Raw genomic sequence first — 14,608 nt, 5'->3', positions numbered from 1 at the left:
GCTTCTACCATTGCCCATTGTACTATTTTCAGAAAGCATCACTTACCTAATTTCATAATTATTAACTGCTAAAATATATGGGATTTACTACCTCCAGCAAAATTATTTCTTCTACCATAAGAACTGGACAGGGACTGCATCTGATCTTTGTGTGTTTGAGTTCATAATGTACCTTGTATTTCAATTCTCATATGTAAGAGGATGATGTTTAAGAGCAGAAATCATTTCATATTTCTGAGGTAACTGCACTCCTGCACTGCAAAGGGAATACTTTTCCAGGATCTTTTAAAAATGCACTGAGTAGTTATATGAGTAGCAAAATATAGCTGGCACAACAAACCAAACATTCTGCTTCTAGTTGTCTTAGGCTCCTTTATTTAGACCCTTCTTCTATTTATACAGATAGTGTCAAATATACTAATTGCACAAACAGAAGTATGAAAAAACACCAGAGAAACTAACCAGCCTCCAAAGCCACATACTTTACATCAAACCAACATCAGAACAAAGTTTTATTTTAACACTTTTCAGAAGCTACCCATTAATGAATTTTTGTTCTCATATCCAAAAGCCTCAGCTTTTTCAGTGTGAGGATACCCTATCTGGACACAGCTGTTGACACTTCAGACATTTATATAAAAGACAGCAAAAGCTGTTATTCTGCTCTCCAGCAGCTGGGATTGATGAAGCCTTTGGCTTCTGACTGCAGCTCTGATAGAAGCTTGGTAGTAAGGTCCTCACTCCATTCTGGAAAGATACCTCAGGTACAGTAATAGAATATACCACATCATGGCCACATAGACCAAATTTGAATTTTATCACATGAAATGGTAAGAACTTACTGTGGAGACAACTCTTAAGTGATCACAATCACGCTGCTTACATGGATTTCTGAAGGAAATCTTTAGCAAACCTACTGCAGTCAGGACAACTAAAAACTAACACCACCACAACTATAGGTTTATACAAATGTCCTCTCTCTGCAGAAGAATGTACCTACAACATGTACCAGTCAGCTTTTCAGAACACCGTGGTCATGCAGAGAAAGAGATCCAGAGGAGCCTGGACTCTTTTTTCATTACAGCTGGAGAGAAGTGGATACTGCTGATTAATGAGACCTCCTTCCACCTTGTAGGGAAAAAAAAATGATAGGTCTATAGGTTTTTCTTTTGTTATAACACATTTAGCAAGTTTCAGCCGACATCTGTACACCTCATGTAGGGAAATGGTAAAATCTTACTATTTAATTTCACTGTATGCATACCACCTCATTTACACCTCACAAGATATCCTTAAAGCATTCAAGAGACTAATATTATTTGAAGACAAAAAGCTTTTTACAGAAACAGTAACAGCTACCACTAAAAAGAAGCACTCAGTATCAAAGCCGGAAGACAGTGATTAGGCACAGAGATGACGACACAGCATCTATTAAACATGGTGGACACGATGGTGGAGGGAAGCAAAAGAGAAAACCTCAATGAGCTGAAAAGCTTGACACTTAAAGAGCTTCCAGGATATAGGATTTAAAACAGACACACCTAGAAAGAGCAGAAAACGAAGAAAAAGAAAGCTACCCAGGTGACTCTTGTTTAAAATGCTGCATTACTTGTATGCATTGTGCATTTCCATGTGGTATCATCTATTAATAGAACAGATTATTCACTCTAAGTAATCATACACCAAATTACCCAGAGCTTCCTTTTGCAAGCCTACTGACTTCACAGTTCCTGTTGTGCCTGTGATGAGTAATGACTGCAAGAACTTCTTAGCATTTTGCTATACTATTTTTTATTTCAGTATTATCCAGTTTTGAAGATTAACTCCATGCTACATTGTCCAAGGTACTTGCATCTTCTTACCAGATGTAAACACACAACAAACCTGTTAAACACACAACAAACTTGTTAAAGTATCACATACCTAAAATTTCCCAGAAAATAGAACATTGCAAGTTCAAATTTAAGATAGGTACTGTAAATTGTACAGTAAATTTAAACTGTACTGTGATTTGTATCTTTTATTTACCCATTTCTCTTCCAACATAGTTCAGTGCAACTTTTATATAGAAAGTTTGAAATTTACTGTTCTAAAGCACTAAGCTTCTCAATTAAAAATTATGCCAACCAATACATAAGGAAATCGCTTTCAGGAGGGCTATGTGCAAGGAATCCAATTTGTCCATAATGATGGAAGTACAAGTAAATCAACTTCTCATAGCATCACAGAATATGGTGAGTTGAAAGGGATCCACAAGGATCACAGAGTCTCACTCCTGGCCCTGCACAGCACCATCCCCACAAGTCACTCCATGTGCCTGAGAGCACTGTCCAAACGCTTCTTGAGCGCCTGACCACTGTCAGGCTGGTGCTGTGACCACTTCCCTGGGGAGCCTGTTCCAGTGCCCAACCATCCTCTGAGTGAAGAGCCTTTTCCTAATATCCAACCTAAACCTCCCTAACAACTTCCGACCATTCTCTCCGCTCCTATCACAGGTCACCACAGAGAAGAGATCAGTGTCTCCTCCTCTCACAAGGAAGTTGTAACTGCAGTGAGGTTCATCCTCAGGCTCCTCTGCTCCAGGCTGAACAGACCAACCAACCTCAGCCACTCCTCATACAGCTTCTCCTCAAGATCCTTCACCATCTTTGTCAAGAAGAAAGGAAGGGATTTCTTGGTTGAAAACTGGAAGAACATTTGACTTCAAACATAACTGCAAAGTTAATTCAAAGTAAAACCAACTTGCAGTGTCAAATACTCCTCTGACATGTCTTCGTTACTCAGCCTGGCTTCCACCTGTTTCTACTGACTTAAAGACATGAGACTTCCGTAATTTTTCTTGGCATAGTCTTTATTTCATGTGTTTTGCCCTCACCCCTGTTTTTATTATTGATGTTACCTCTTACAAAAAAGGAAAGACTGACATGCTACTGCTTGTTGCCTAACATGGTCTCCTCCTATCGAATTAACTGCCTCAAGTATAGCTGGCTTATTTCACTGTAAGCTGAAATGAGCCTGATCAATTTAAGTTAATAATACCAAATCTGGACAATTCTTGGGTGAAGGAAAATTAAAGCATAAAAAGCTTTTGTGCACGTTCAGATCAGATGGGAAAACTAAGCTGCATGAAGTCACCTCAAATAAATTTTAAGCTATAATAAATATTGAAGCAAGACACCAAAATGAAATGACTAGCATGCTTATGACAACTGGAACTATTCAGAATATGATAGTACTAAGGAAGAGTTTGGTTTAACAGAGCAACCTGCTCTAGCTGATCCTGCTTTGAACAGGCAGGGTGGGAGTCAGAAACACTTCCCTCCACAGCTATTCTATGATTCTGTGATCTGATCTTTAACTTCCAGTAAAGACATTTGATCTGCAAAACTGACAAGCTTTAAAAGCTATATGAAACTTAACATCTTTAATTGAGACACTGGATTTTAAATTTAAGATGTTTGTATTTCTTAAATATCAATGCTTTCTATTTACATCCACTCTCCTTTATAGGAAAAAAAAATCCACAAACAGAATTTTTACTGTTTGCAGTACATTGGTATCAAGGGTCATCATCTTTTAGCTCCAACTCAGACACTTCATACACCATCACCTGCAGTTCTGCAGGGAAAAATTACTTGCCTAACTTACAGCCAGCAGTTTCATTAAGAACAATGAAATTATTTGCTGAGCTTGTCATAATTAGTCAAGTGAAATTTGTCTCAAATGCAAGAAATTTCATCAAAGAATGAAAAAGCATGGATAATTATGCTCTTAGAGAAGAAAATTTACTGTAATATATGGTACCCTTGAACATAATCTCTATCCCAAACACTACTGTGTCAATTCAGTCAATGCCATGCAACCAGAATTTTTAATCAACTCTTATTAGTGGCTGTCTTTGTCAGGAGCTGAAGAAGTACATAGCCTTCACTTAACTCTTCTAGGTACAATTTATTCTGCCACTTCATTTTGTAGGGAACCTGATTTATTTGACATCAATAGTTTGTTGAGGTAATAAACCATGCAGGAATGATACCATGACTCAGAGCTCATTTGCTAACAGTCAAGTTGCTTGGCAGCATGACAGGCAGAGTAATGTGCCTTGAAGAAGTATCTGTATAGATGCCACCGAGATTACCAAACAAATACAGAGCCCCAAAACACAACTTTATCAACTTGTTTTGATTGACTGATTGTACTCAGCTTCACTTTGAGCACAAAGATTAAAAAAAAATCTATAGGCAAGCCAAAAAGCTACTCCATCCCAACAGATTTCTAACACACCCAGGCAATTTTACACTACTGCTTCCTTCCAAGATAGGGTTGTCCTCCACATGCTTACAGAAACCACACAGTGCAGGAAGCAAGGCAACCTTCCTTCAGGTAAATATCAGTACTCAATGAACTATAGCTACTTCCTACAGCAGAAGTCCAATTTTTTTTTCACCTGAGTTTGCAAGAGTGATGAAAGAGGTTTTGTATGCTAATGGTACTATTTAAAAACCCTGTTCTTCTGAGAACACTGTTCTTTTGAGTAACATCAGCAATCAAGCATAAAATGAAATAAAACTTTAAAAAGGAGGTAGGGATTTAAGAAAAAGACTGATTTAGACTCTTCTCTCTGGAAAGACAAAGCATATAACCAGATTTTTTCCTAGTTGCATTAAGACAGCATATGTCTTTTTGTACCAAACCAACTGCAAAGGATACAACACTTTAAAAATGCCCATGCATTATCTTTTTCAGCCTCTCTACTTAAGCACCAACCTTTACAAACCTGCAGGTACTAGATGATTCCTATCCTTCTTTCTCCCTATACCTCTATAGGCACACACACACACCTTCCCCAAGATTAAATAATTGTATTTAATCTTTATTTAAAAGTACAGCAAAAATTGGTAGACACTACAGGTAAGGAAATTGTAATTTTCTTTTCACTCAATTCCTGTCATTACAAAACACATGTTCATTAAAGGCTTTTACGTTTAAACATTCCTATTTTAGGAAGGATAATATATCAAGTTTTTTTCAACTTATACATTCATTGTTTGAAGTCATGCAGAGTTCCATTCAGGCTCAGCCTAGAGTGTTACAGGAAGTTATCAAAGTGGATGAACTTGTAATAGCTACTTAGAGAAAATACTTTTAGAAGAAATTCTCAAGGATTACTAGGAAATTCCTTCACAGCTGTTAAGTTCAACAAGAGATTATTTTTCAACTAATCGAAGATAGACAATTTACAATCCATTGACATGGTTATTTTTGTAATCATCAAATCTTCAGCATACAGAAAATCACTGCCTGGTGCTAGTCAGTATTTCCATTCACAGTCTTCAGAATACAAGTCTGATTTCTAAGTAAGCATCAGAAAAATCATGACATTCAGCATTATTAAGTACCTGACTGACAAATTAAGTGCCACAATTAACATGCCAAGGGCATTAGTTTACTCAGATGATCAATACTGATTTGGCTCTAATCTGAGTTTAAGATAAACCAATCAAATCTCCTCCACACCTCCTTTTCTACATCTCCCATTGTTTGTCAACCCCACAGCAAGGAGTGAAGGTAAAGGGGAGCCTTCCCCTCAGTCCTGGCTCTAGCTTGGAGCATAAGGGAACTTTTTTTTATGGAATTTTATTATTTATAATATATATATAATATAATAAAAAATATTATGGAATGGACTAACATTCCAAAATTCCAAGAAAGATATGACCAGGAAGCACCTTCACAGATAGCAGACAGTTACAACCAAAGTTTGTTTACTCAAATTCAAATATCTCTTTACATTAGCATGTTCAAACAGCTCACACACATGGGCATAGGAACAGTACAAAGAACTCTATGTCCATCAAAACAAACAAAACCACAGAACAGCAGACACAACAGCTACCATGAAAGGTAAAGTGCTTTGGAGAATGCAAACATTTATCAAAAACCTTGCTTCAGAGGGTAACGAAGCCTGTATAACCAGTGCACAGCAACCGAACTGATAGCCTTTTAAAAATTTTAGTTGTCTCTTACTTGTTTAAGCAGTTTTTAGAGAGGCTGGAGACCCTGAGGAGCTATGTTAGCAGGTAGGGAAAACAGCAAGGAGAGAAATAATGTTTTTCCTATCTATACACTCAAGAAATCTGCAGGACAGCCAGCAGGGCAGGGAAAAGAAGGAAACTTAGGTCAGTGAATAAACTTAGTTACTAGACAAATATGTTTTCTACAAAACGTTAAGTGCTTTTCCAATACAAAATCCACTTGAATCCATATTTACATCACATATAGGTATTTGAAGTTTGACTCCAAGGTTAAGATGCTCATTGAACAATGCAGGAAACCTCTAAATAGAACTGCCAGCCAATGGGTCCCTCTACAATACAAAAAGTAAATCCCAAACCTGGGGCTATGCAGGTATATACAAGTACTATGATTAGTTGTACTCACATCCCCCACTAAAACATTGACATTCTCCAGTCCTGGTACCAGCTGCACTCTGCTGTACAGTACTTAACCTTCAATCTCCCCTGGGCTCCATGAGACACATCCATAGCCTGAAGACAAACACTTAGGTGGAGAGAGGAGTAATTCACTTTGGTTTCTATTCAGATTGCCAAACAGAAAGCTGTAAGTGGCATTTTACTGACAGAAAATTAAGTGTACCTGGTGCATTCCTTAGGTACAGGCACCGCCACTTCTGGGATACTCCAGCAGTGGAGGGAGCAAACCTTCTGTAGTCTGCCTGTATCACCTACTAGAAGCGACTCCTGGAGCTTCCCATACAGCATCCACACATTGTCCACAATTTAAAGTAACAAATGACTCTCACATTTTTTTCTTCCACTGAAAGAAGAGGTTTTTAGCTTCATCCAATATCAGACTAATTAATATGGTGACAAAGCAATATAAGCTCTGTAATCAAATCTAGGTTTCCCTCCCAGCTGTGCAGTAACAGCTGTGTTTAACACAGCCAACATCTCAGTAGATCAGGCCATGCAGTTAAACCAGCTGGTATGAATTAGGAGGATCAGGAATTAGTGTTCCCTTACCACAGTGCAGGAAATCTGCCTACCTGTCTCACGCTATTAGGAATGTAAACCACTGCAGGGATTTCCATTTTTGAGAAGCCTATGTACCTTGTAATGGTAAAGACCAAAGTGCTCCTGACTGACACCTCCCTTTGCTGCATTTAACCACATTAATAATTTTTTTTAGAATATTAAGTAACATAAGTTCTAGCTTACACTGTTGAATGTCTAAAGAGAAATTTACAAGAACAAGTTGCTTTACAACAACCAGTAATCAAGGAAGCTGTTTGTCTATAAACCAGTTATCCAACCAAATAAGGTTCTCTCACATCCATAGTAGTTTGAATACATGAGGCTTTGAAGAAAATCTTGAACATAAGAGCCTAATATGGGATATTTTAAAAAACAATAAAATTACATTCACTATCACAGGACAATTCAGCAGAGTATTCTAACAGGTAGGATCATGAACTAAGGCTGCCCTGGCTTTGTGCTTTCTGTGTAAAGCAATTTTCCTCTTTGTTTCTTCTACCAGCATTTTTCTCACAGGCTTCCATACTTCAGGAACCTACTCAAGCAAGGATTTGCTATTTTACTAAACATTTATGCAGGAATTAACACAGTGGGAATCTAATTTGTTTCTGATCTCTAGGCTACTGGAATAGTAAAATATATGCATACAGTAATAAACGTCTTCCCTGCTTTTAAGAAGGACTGAAAATGAGAAACAAGTGGTTTTCTATATGGATTCAGACACTGCTAATATAATCAAGCATTCAAACTTCAAATAATGCCATATGTGTCTTATAAATGTATTCTTAACCTAAAAAAGCATTCATATTGATATAGAAAAAAAAAAGGAATTATAAGCACTTAGTTCCTAGAGAAATGTCTCACACAAATTGTCTTCTGTTCAGACATCTTCCATCTACTAGCATTGGCTGTTTTCAAATCACATTTGTCATTTGTCAACACCCAAAAATACTTAAGATTAAGCAATGATAAAAAAATAAGAATATGTAAACACAAAATATGTCTCAGCAGGGTATTATTTTAATGAGCTTTAAATATTTCTAAAAGCTGGCAAAAATTCCGAAATAAGCCATCTTCTCACCTGAAAATAAAATCATGGTTAGAGAATTCAAATACTGAAATGTTATGATACAACTAGAATTATGATATATATGCACGATTACAAAAAAAACCCTCTCAACAGCAGCATTCTTGTAAAGGCAAAATAAAATAAATTTTAGAATGGAAACTTACTTGTGCATATTTTCCACTCCTATTATGATCATGATATAGTAGGAAATTCCACTTTGTATAACAAAATGTAAGGCATACCTGGAGGGGGGAAAAAAAGTAAACCCTCATAGCATTTTCTTTAATGACAATCAACTGCATGCAAAAAAAGTAAACCCTCATAGCATTTTCTTTAATGACAATAAACTGCATGCATTTATTGTGAAATTAAAGAGGTTCAAAGTTTAAAGCCATCACACCTCCCAAAGAAAAACCCCCTTTTATTCTAATTAGGTTTTCTGCTACCCTTCCTTCTGCTGAGAACTTCTCCCTTTAGCATAGCACAGAGAGCAGTAAGGAACAAAACTAGCCAGGTAGCTAGAATGCTCCAGCTCAATTGAGGGCATTGCAAATGCTTCCAATTCTTAAAATATAAAGAATATGTATTCTAATACTTCCATTTGGCATTATTTCCTGAATAAATAACTGTAACAACATGAAAGTTTTGTGGCTTAATTTCCATATTCATCTTTCTACCCATTTACAGCAATAGATATTTCAGATAAGGCTACCAATTTCTTAGTATCCACAACATTGTAAGATTTCCCACTCAACCGAAACAGTGACTGTGTCCAGCCAGTCTCTTTGTCCCAGGTTGTCAGAAACTTTTAAAGGGATGGTGGTGATGGTCACAAAACACACACACACACACACACACACAAAAAAAAAGCCCTACACATCAACATGCCACAGATTTATTTCACAAAGGTGCTCTAAGCTCCTCGTTTGTTTTCCACAGCTTACCACCACAGCTATCCCAACACCATTGCTTTGGGGGTTTGCTTTGGCCTTTGAAGGAATTATACTTCGGTAAGCTGTAGAGCACTGCTATCAAAGCAGTGCCAGTGAATGGGGAAAAGAGCTGATCTTCAGTAACTTGATTTTTCTTTCATTCTGGTGCCTCAGTACCACATTTACATATGCTCAAGTGACACAACTCATCTAATTTGGGAATTTTTTTCCCCCATAAAAAGCAGCTATTATTTTGCTACAGTGATGCTGTTTTGTTTCGGCTTATCACCAACAATTTCCTAATTCTCCATCGCCTCTACTCACAACGAAATGACTTCAAAGATTTTCAACAAGAAAACCAGTTCTATTCCACTAAAATTCTTCATCCTACACATGAGAAACTGAGGCAAAACAAGTCACTTGGACATGAATTAATCTTGAAAAATCTTTACTTTTTACAGAAGAGACCATCTGTACATGCTCCCATGCTTCACTCCAAGTAAGTCTCATTTAGGATAGAACTACCTAAAATTCAAGTGTGCATTTTAATATAGTAATTGTCAATTTAAAAATTATTTACTTGGTTTTCTTATCTGCCAAGTATTAGCAATATTGTATAGCAAAGACAGGCATTAGTAAAATGACAAAAACGTAAGAGGTTTGTTCTTATACAGAGAAAGGAGACTAAGATATCAAAGCCTGAGAGAGTGTGGATTGACAAGGAGTACCATACCAGGATTACAGTCACTGAAAGCATTTCTTTCAGAGCTGTTAACAATAGCAATATGTTCTTTGATTCAAACATTCAAAGGGATCTATTGAGATACTACAGGGAATAGTGATTTTTAACTAAATGCAAAGGGTACATATTCTGGGCCTTTTATGCTATTTGCTATTATGCCAAAGGAATTAGTGCTTCTCTTCCTTTCCTCTACCACCATCACAAGTATTATAAAAGTAACTGAAAACTAACACACTTGAAAATGACAACTTAACTACTACTAAATGCCCTTAAAAGGGTGCAGATACAAACTACTTCCTTACATTTAAGTTGGCAGGACCTTATCTACAAGTTACTACATTTACTAGTAACACCATATAACAAAACAGTAACAGTTTCCTTCTTGTGACATATGTTTATAAGACATGTTATAGCACAATCCAAGAGTCACTGAAGATGTATCAGGGGCTCCTAACCTGCATGCATACTTCATTTCTTGAAAAGGGGGAACCAAAAAAACCAAAACCATCAAAAAACCTGCTTGTATAACATGTACTTAACCAAAAGGAAAAAGCATTGGCAGAAGTACCAATTTTTAAAGAATGTGTATTTTCAACATCTCAAATTATGTTCTTTTCATAATTTTAAGTAGTTTTTAGCTCCATAACTGCAAAATAGAAATTAATTGCTAATATAATAGATTCAAGTATGATCCAAAGCAAACTAGAATAATGTGGATTTCTACTACAATAGAAATTTTTTTTTTTTTTTTCCTCCAGGGCATATTGCTGGTGAGAAGTTTCCACAAAATTTTATTTATGTCTGTTGGGAGCAGAGGTTGTTTCTTTCCAAAATCTCCCATACCCAAAATTCATATATGAATATATTACTAGCCCTTTCTAATTACAAGTTACAAATAATGATTTCTCCTTCTCTAAAGCAATGGAAACAGAATGTGTTTCTAATCTTACACAGCTCTCAAAAAAATCCTCACGTAGTACCTCCTATCTCCCATATCTTCCTCTTTGTCTGTGGTGCTAAGACTGGAAGCCTTTGAGATCAGATCGTTCTCTCAAAGCAGAATACCATGGCCACAAAGCAGAATACCATGGCCACACGTTTAAGATATGGACTGGCGTACTAGAGTTTTATATAAATCATGCATGTAAATCTAAAGAATAAAGGTTACTGATTTCCTTTCCTAAAATTTAAAAACAATATGTATCAATTAATGTTGGGAGATCTCTGCAACACGCCAACGTAGAGGCCAACACACTCTGCATGTGCAGAGGCAGACGCATGCACACACTGTGTGCAGCTACCCACCTGCACAACAGCTTGATTAATTCCCCCTAGCTCAGTAATACTCTCTAACTGTCAGCATAAATAACTCTTACACACCTGAAGCTAAGTAAGCACCTTGTTTACAATGCAATAAAATGAAACTGGCACTCACACCATCTTGGGAAGATGTGAGCCATTTAATAAGCTGTTTTTTGAAGAAAAAACATTCACCAAACCAAATGCATACCCTTTTCTAACTTTACTAACATTCTCTCTTGCTACACTGTGAAAAGATGAAGATATGAAAACAGCAGTCACACAAATTATGTTTGAAAAAATAATCACATCTTCCCTCCAAATCATTAAAGAAAAAAAAAGCCATGAAATAGTCTGAAGTCAAAGCCAGCTCTTTTCCAGGTGTTTTACACTACTAGGAGTGTCACTAGATATACTTTACAGTTCCTAAAAACTCTTCCTAAAAAAAGTCACATTATAGTCAATATTCAGAAAAAGAGACTGAGTTATCTCACACCACGAGTATTTATGGGGAATTATCCTAGTCACCACATCTGTGCTGTGCCTCAAGAGAATACTTCTCCAGCAAGTTTACAGAAAAAAAAAAAGCTGTAGAAGTTAAACAAACTGCACCTGCATCATCCTCCCAAAACCACAGGCAGCCAGTATGGTAGTTACCAGTTTGCAAACAGATGATCTTTCAAAATTTATGCACCTCATCAGAATATTTAAGCTGAATTCTGTACATTTGCAGCAGCTAAAAACCCCAACAGAATTAGGCAATAATGTTTTTCATAACACAAAAATAAAAATTTACAAGTTCCTGAGAAATGAATTTAAGTGCAACTTACCATCCAAAACAAAAAAGTGCAAGATAAAGGCCCAAGAGTGTTGCAACAACATGTCTTATAAACGGGCTAGTTTTGCTTGAATGAAGGTATGTTCGAAACCAAATAGCCGCAAGCAAGGCAAACAGTTGGCACACTACAAAGTTGACCTGCATAAAAAAAAGAAAAGAAAGAACTCACACAAGTGTGCATTAAAAATTAACAGAAATATCTACACATTTTTAGCAATTTGCAGAACCTGTAGCTTTGCCATGGCTTTTTCCACAGCATGTCTAAGAGCTTCTCCCATGAGTCCTTCCCTGGCCAAAGCACAAACCAGTGCTCCCCCGAGCAGCTCAGAGGAAAAGATGCATCGAACACATGAGGCACTATGTGCATAAATCAAGAAAAGAAAACGACGTCTTTTGCTGTAGATTTTCTGAATACCAAACCACGATCAACCATTAAATCACCTCTACTCTCCCAGTAATATGAATTTCTGAGCTGCAGTTTTATTTGTTTTTTAAGTGAGCAGGACTTCAAGCTACAGATCAGCTCCAAAAATCACTGCCAGATCACTGACAGATCAATTCAGTAGCCTGTGCAGAAGCAGGGCTCAATGAAGTGCATTTCAGTGCTATGTAATCAGATAAACAGCTTGGTTGCACACTGTGTTTTCTTCTTGTACATTCGAGTAGGATAGTTTCAGAAATTCTTCCTCCCTCCAAGCCATTTATTCTAGAAGATAGAAAATTTCTTGTATATTAAATATTTAAAGACATTAGGGCACTGAAAGCAAAAGTGGAATTGAATAAAACTAAATCAGTGAGTAAAAAGAATTGTTCTGATTATGGCCTGAAAAAAATATAACAGTAAGGGCACAATAAAAAAAGAAATTCCTCAAATACAGCAACCACCGCCAAAAGTAGTAGTTAAGCTACAAAAAGCTGGATAAATTACTTTATTTAGAAAGTAACATTTCTCACTTCATAGATTTTATTTTTTACTGACATAGAAAACTGCCTAACAATTTTCCATGTCTAATAGTGGCATCCCAAGTCATCACAAGCAACATCTTGGGAACCACTGCTTCAGGTTCTAAGCAGCTCAATAAAAGAAACTTGTACATCCTGCATGCTTCACTGGGCCTCTGCACAACAGTGTTTTAGACTGTGTGATGGCACTTAGCTGAAATACATACTTAATCTTAACACCACAGGGTACAATGACAAGACTCTTTTTATGTTCCTGACAGCAAGCCTAATTTGATGTTTGCAGCAACACAGTGCACACTTGCAGTACCATAATTCAGCTTGTCCATTCCTTTATCATTTTTCAACCAAGTTCCAGGCCATAATAAGTAAGGGTCAGAGTATGCAAACATGGTCATTTTAAAAGAAGCAATTAAAACACCAACTACAGAACTCTCCTTCTTGTAACAACTCCAAACCTGTAACACCAAGTTAAAGCATTAAGTGCTAGCAGGGAAAGAGACTCAAAAGGCAGGGCTGTGCTTTTTAATAGGCGCAGTTCCCTAAATTTAACTGTTCTTTAAACTGTCACATACGCTTTTCCATCCGTTCTCTTACCACCACATTTCTATTATGCTTTTAACAGTATTTGAAAAATCCTAAATAAATGAGGAGATATTCTTTCAGGGCATAACTTGACCTGTTTTCTCTTCTTTATGAGCAATGATGCAAATGAAACAGAGCGAAGTTTATTACTCAAGATGATTCTGTGAATTTAGTGGAAAAGTTTCATACAAACCAGTCAAATGAACCACTGAAAGGGAAATAAACTGATAATGTTTTAGAAAAAAAGGGTAAGGAAAAAAATTAAAACAAAAAATTATTATTAATTCAGTATCAACATTTGTATGAATACTTGTTACAGAAATTATGCTATGTAACCCACAAAGCATATTTCTGACCCAAAGAACTCGCATCCTTAACAGCCTAGAAGGGGAAGGGAGACAGATAAGGTTGCACATTCACAGATATGTAGTGAAGTTGAGTTAAAGAGACAGAGGGAAGAAATGAGCATGAATACCTGTCCTGAAATAGACACACAGGCTGGTTTTAATGTCTGAATTCCCAGACATTAGTGCTTTGACTGCAATATAGATAATTTACCAGCTGGTATCACACGGTGTCCTCCTTTTTCAGATTACCACTAAAAGCAAGCTAGCAAGACCCAGGGAAAAAGAGAAGTCATCATCTGGCTCCTACTACTACTATGAAAAGGGTACAAGTGCTTGGCATTTCTGGCCTGTATCATCAACTCTATAGGAGCAGACACTAACAAAACAACAAACCTTGAATCTCACAATTCAGGATGAGCCTACAGGTTTAGGAATGAGCAAAATCCTCGCACAAAACACAAAAAGCAAGCATGAGAAAGGATTCAGCAGGTAGAGAGTGAAAAGGGGGTACCTTTCTTGGGTACTTGCTCTTTGTTTAGCTACTTACTCTAATGATCAAATCTGTATCTGAAAAACAATATCCATTATTTAAAAAACAAACAAAACCCCATTAAAAAAAAAAAAAGAAAACACAAAAACCAAACCAGAACACCTTCCCCAAGAAGAGTATTTTGAGAACAGCAACAAAATGCAGGATAACATACCTTAAGATCAACCCCACAAGCCAACTTCCAGGGATGCAAATTTATTATGTCAGTTTTTCAAGCACAAAACTAAGTGA

General features: G+C 36.8%; 1 protein-coding gene across 3 annotated transcripts in view; it reads right to left on the bottom strand.

Annotated features, from left to right (window-relative positions):
* Positions 1 to 14,608, bottom strand: part of MBOAT2 (membrane bound O-acyltransferase domain containing 2) — a 92,131-nt gene that overhangs the window by 62,567 nt on the left and 14,956 nt on the right. For 2 of the 3 annotated variants that reach the window (XM_068183495.1, XM_068183496.1), the window contains exons 2-3: positions 11,928 to 12,073; positions 8,289 to 8,366 (exon numbers count right to left, since the gene is read on the bottom strand). The exons of the other annotated variant lie outside the window; for it this stretch is intronic. In XM_068183495.1, the coding sequence (XP_068039596.1) occupies positions 8,289 to 8,366; positions 11,928 to 12,073 (224 nt within the window). The remainder of the gene's footprint in view (positions 1 to 8,288; positions 8,367 to 11,927; positions 12,074 to 14,608) is intronic. 3 annotated transcript variants of the gene reach the window in all.

The sequence above is a fragment of the Anomalospiza imberbis genome, chromosome 3 (genome assembly GCF_031753505.1).
Source record: "Anomalospiza imberbis isolate Cuckoo-Finch-1a 21T00152 chromosome 3, ASM3175350v1, whole genome shotgun sequence".
Lineage (NCBI taxonomy): Eukaryota > Metazoa > Chordata > Aves > Passeriformes > Viduidae > Anomalospiza > Anomalospiza imberbis.
Note: the sequence above shows the minus strand (reverse complement) of the source record. Positions and strands in the feature narration are given on the sequence as shown.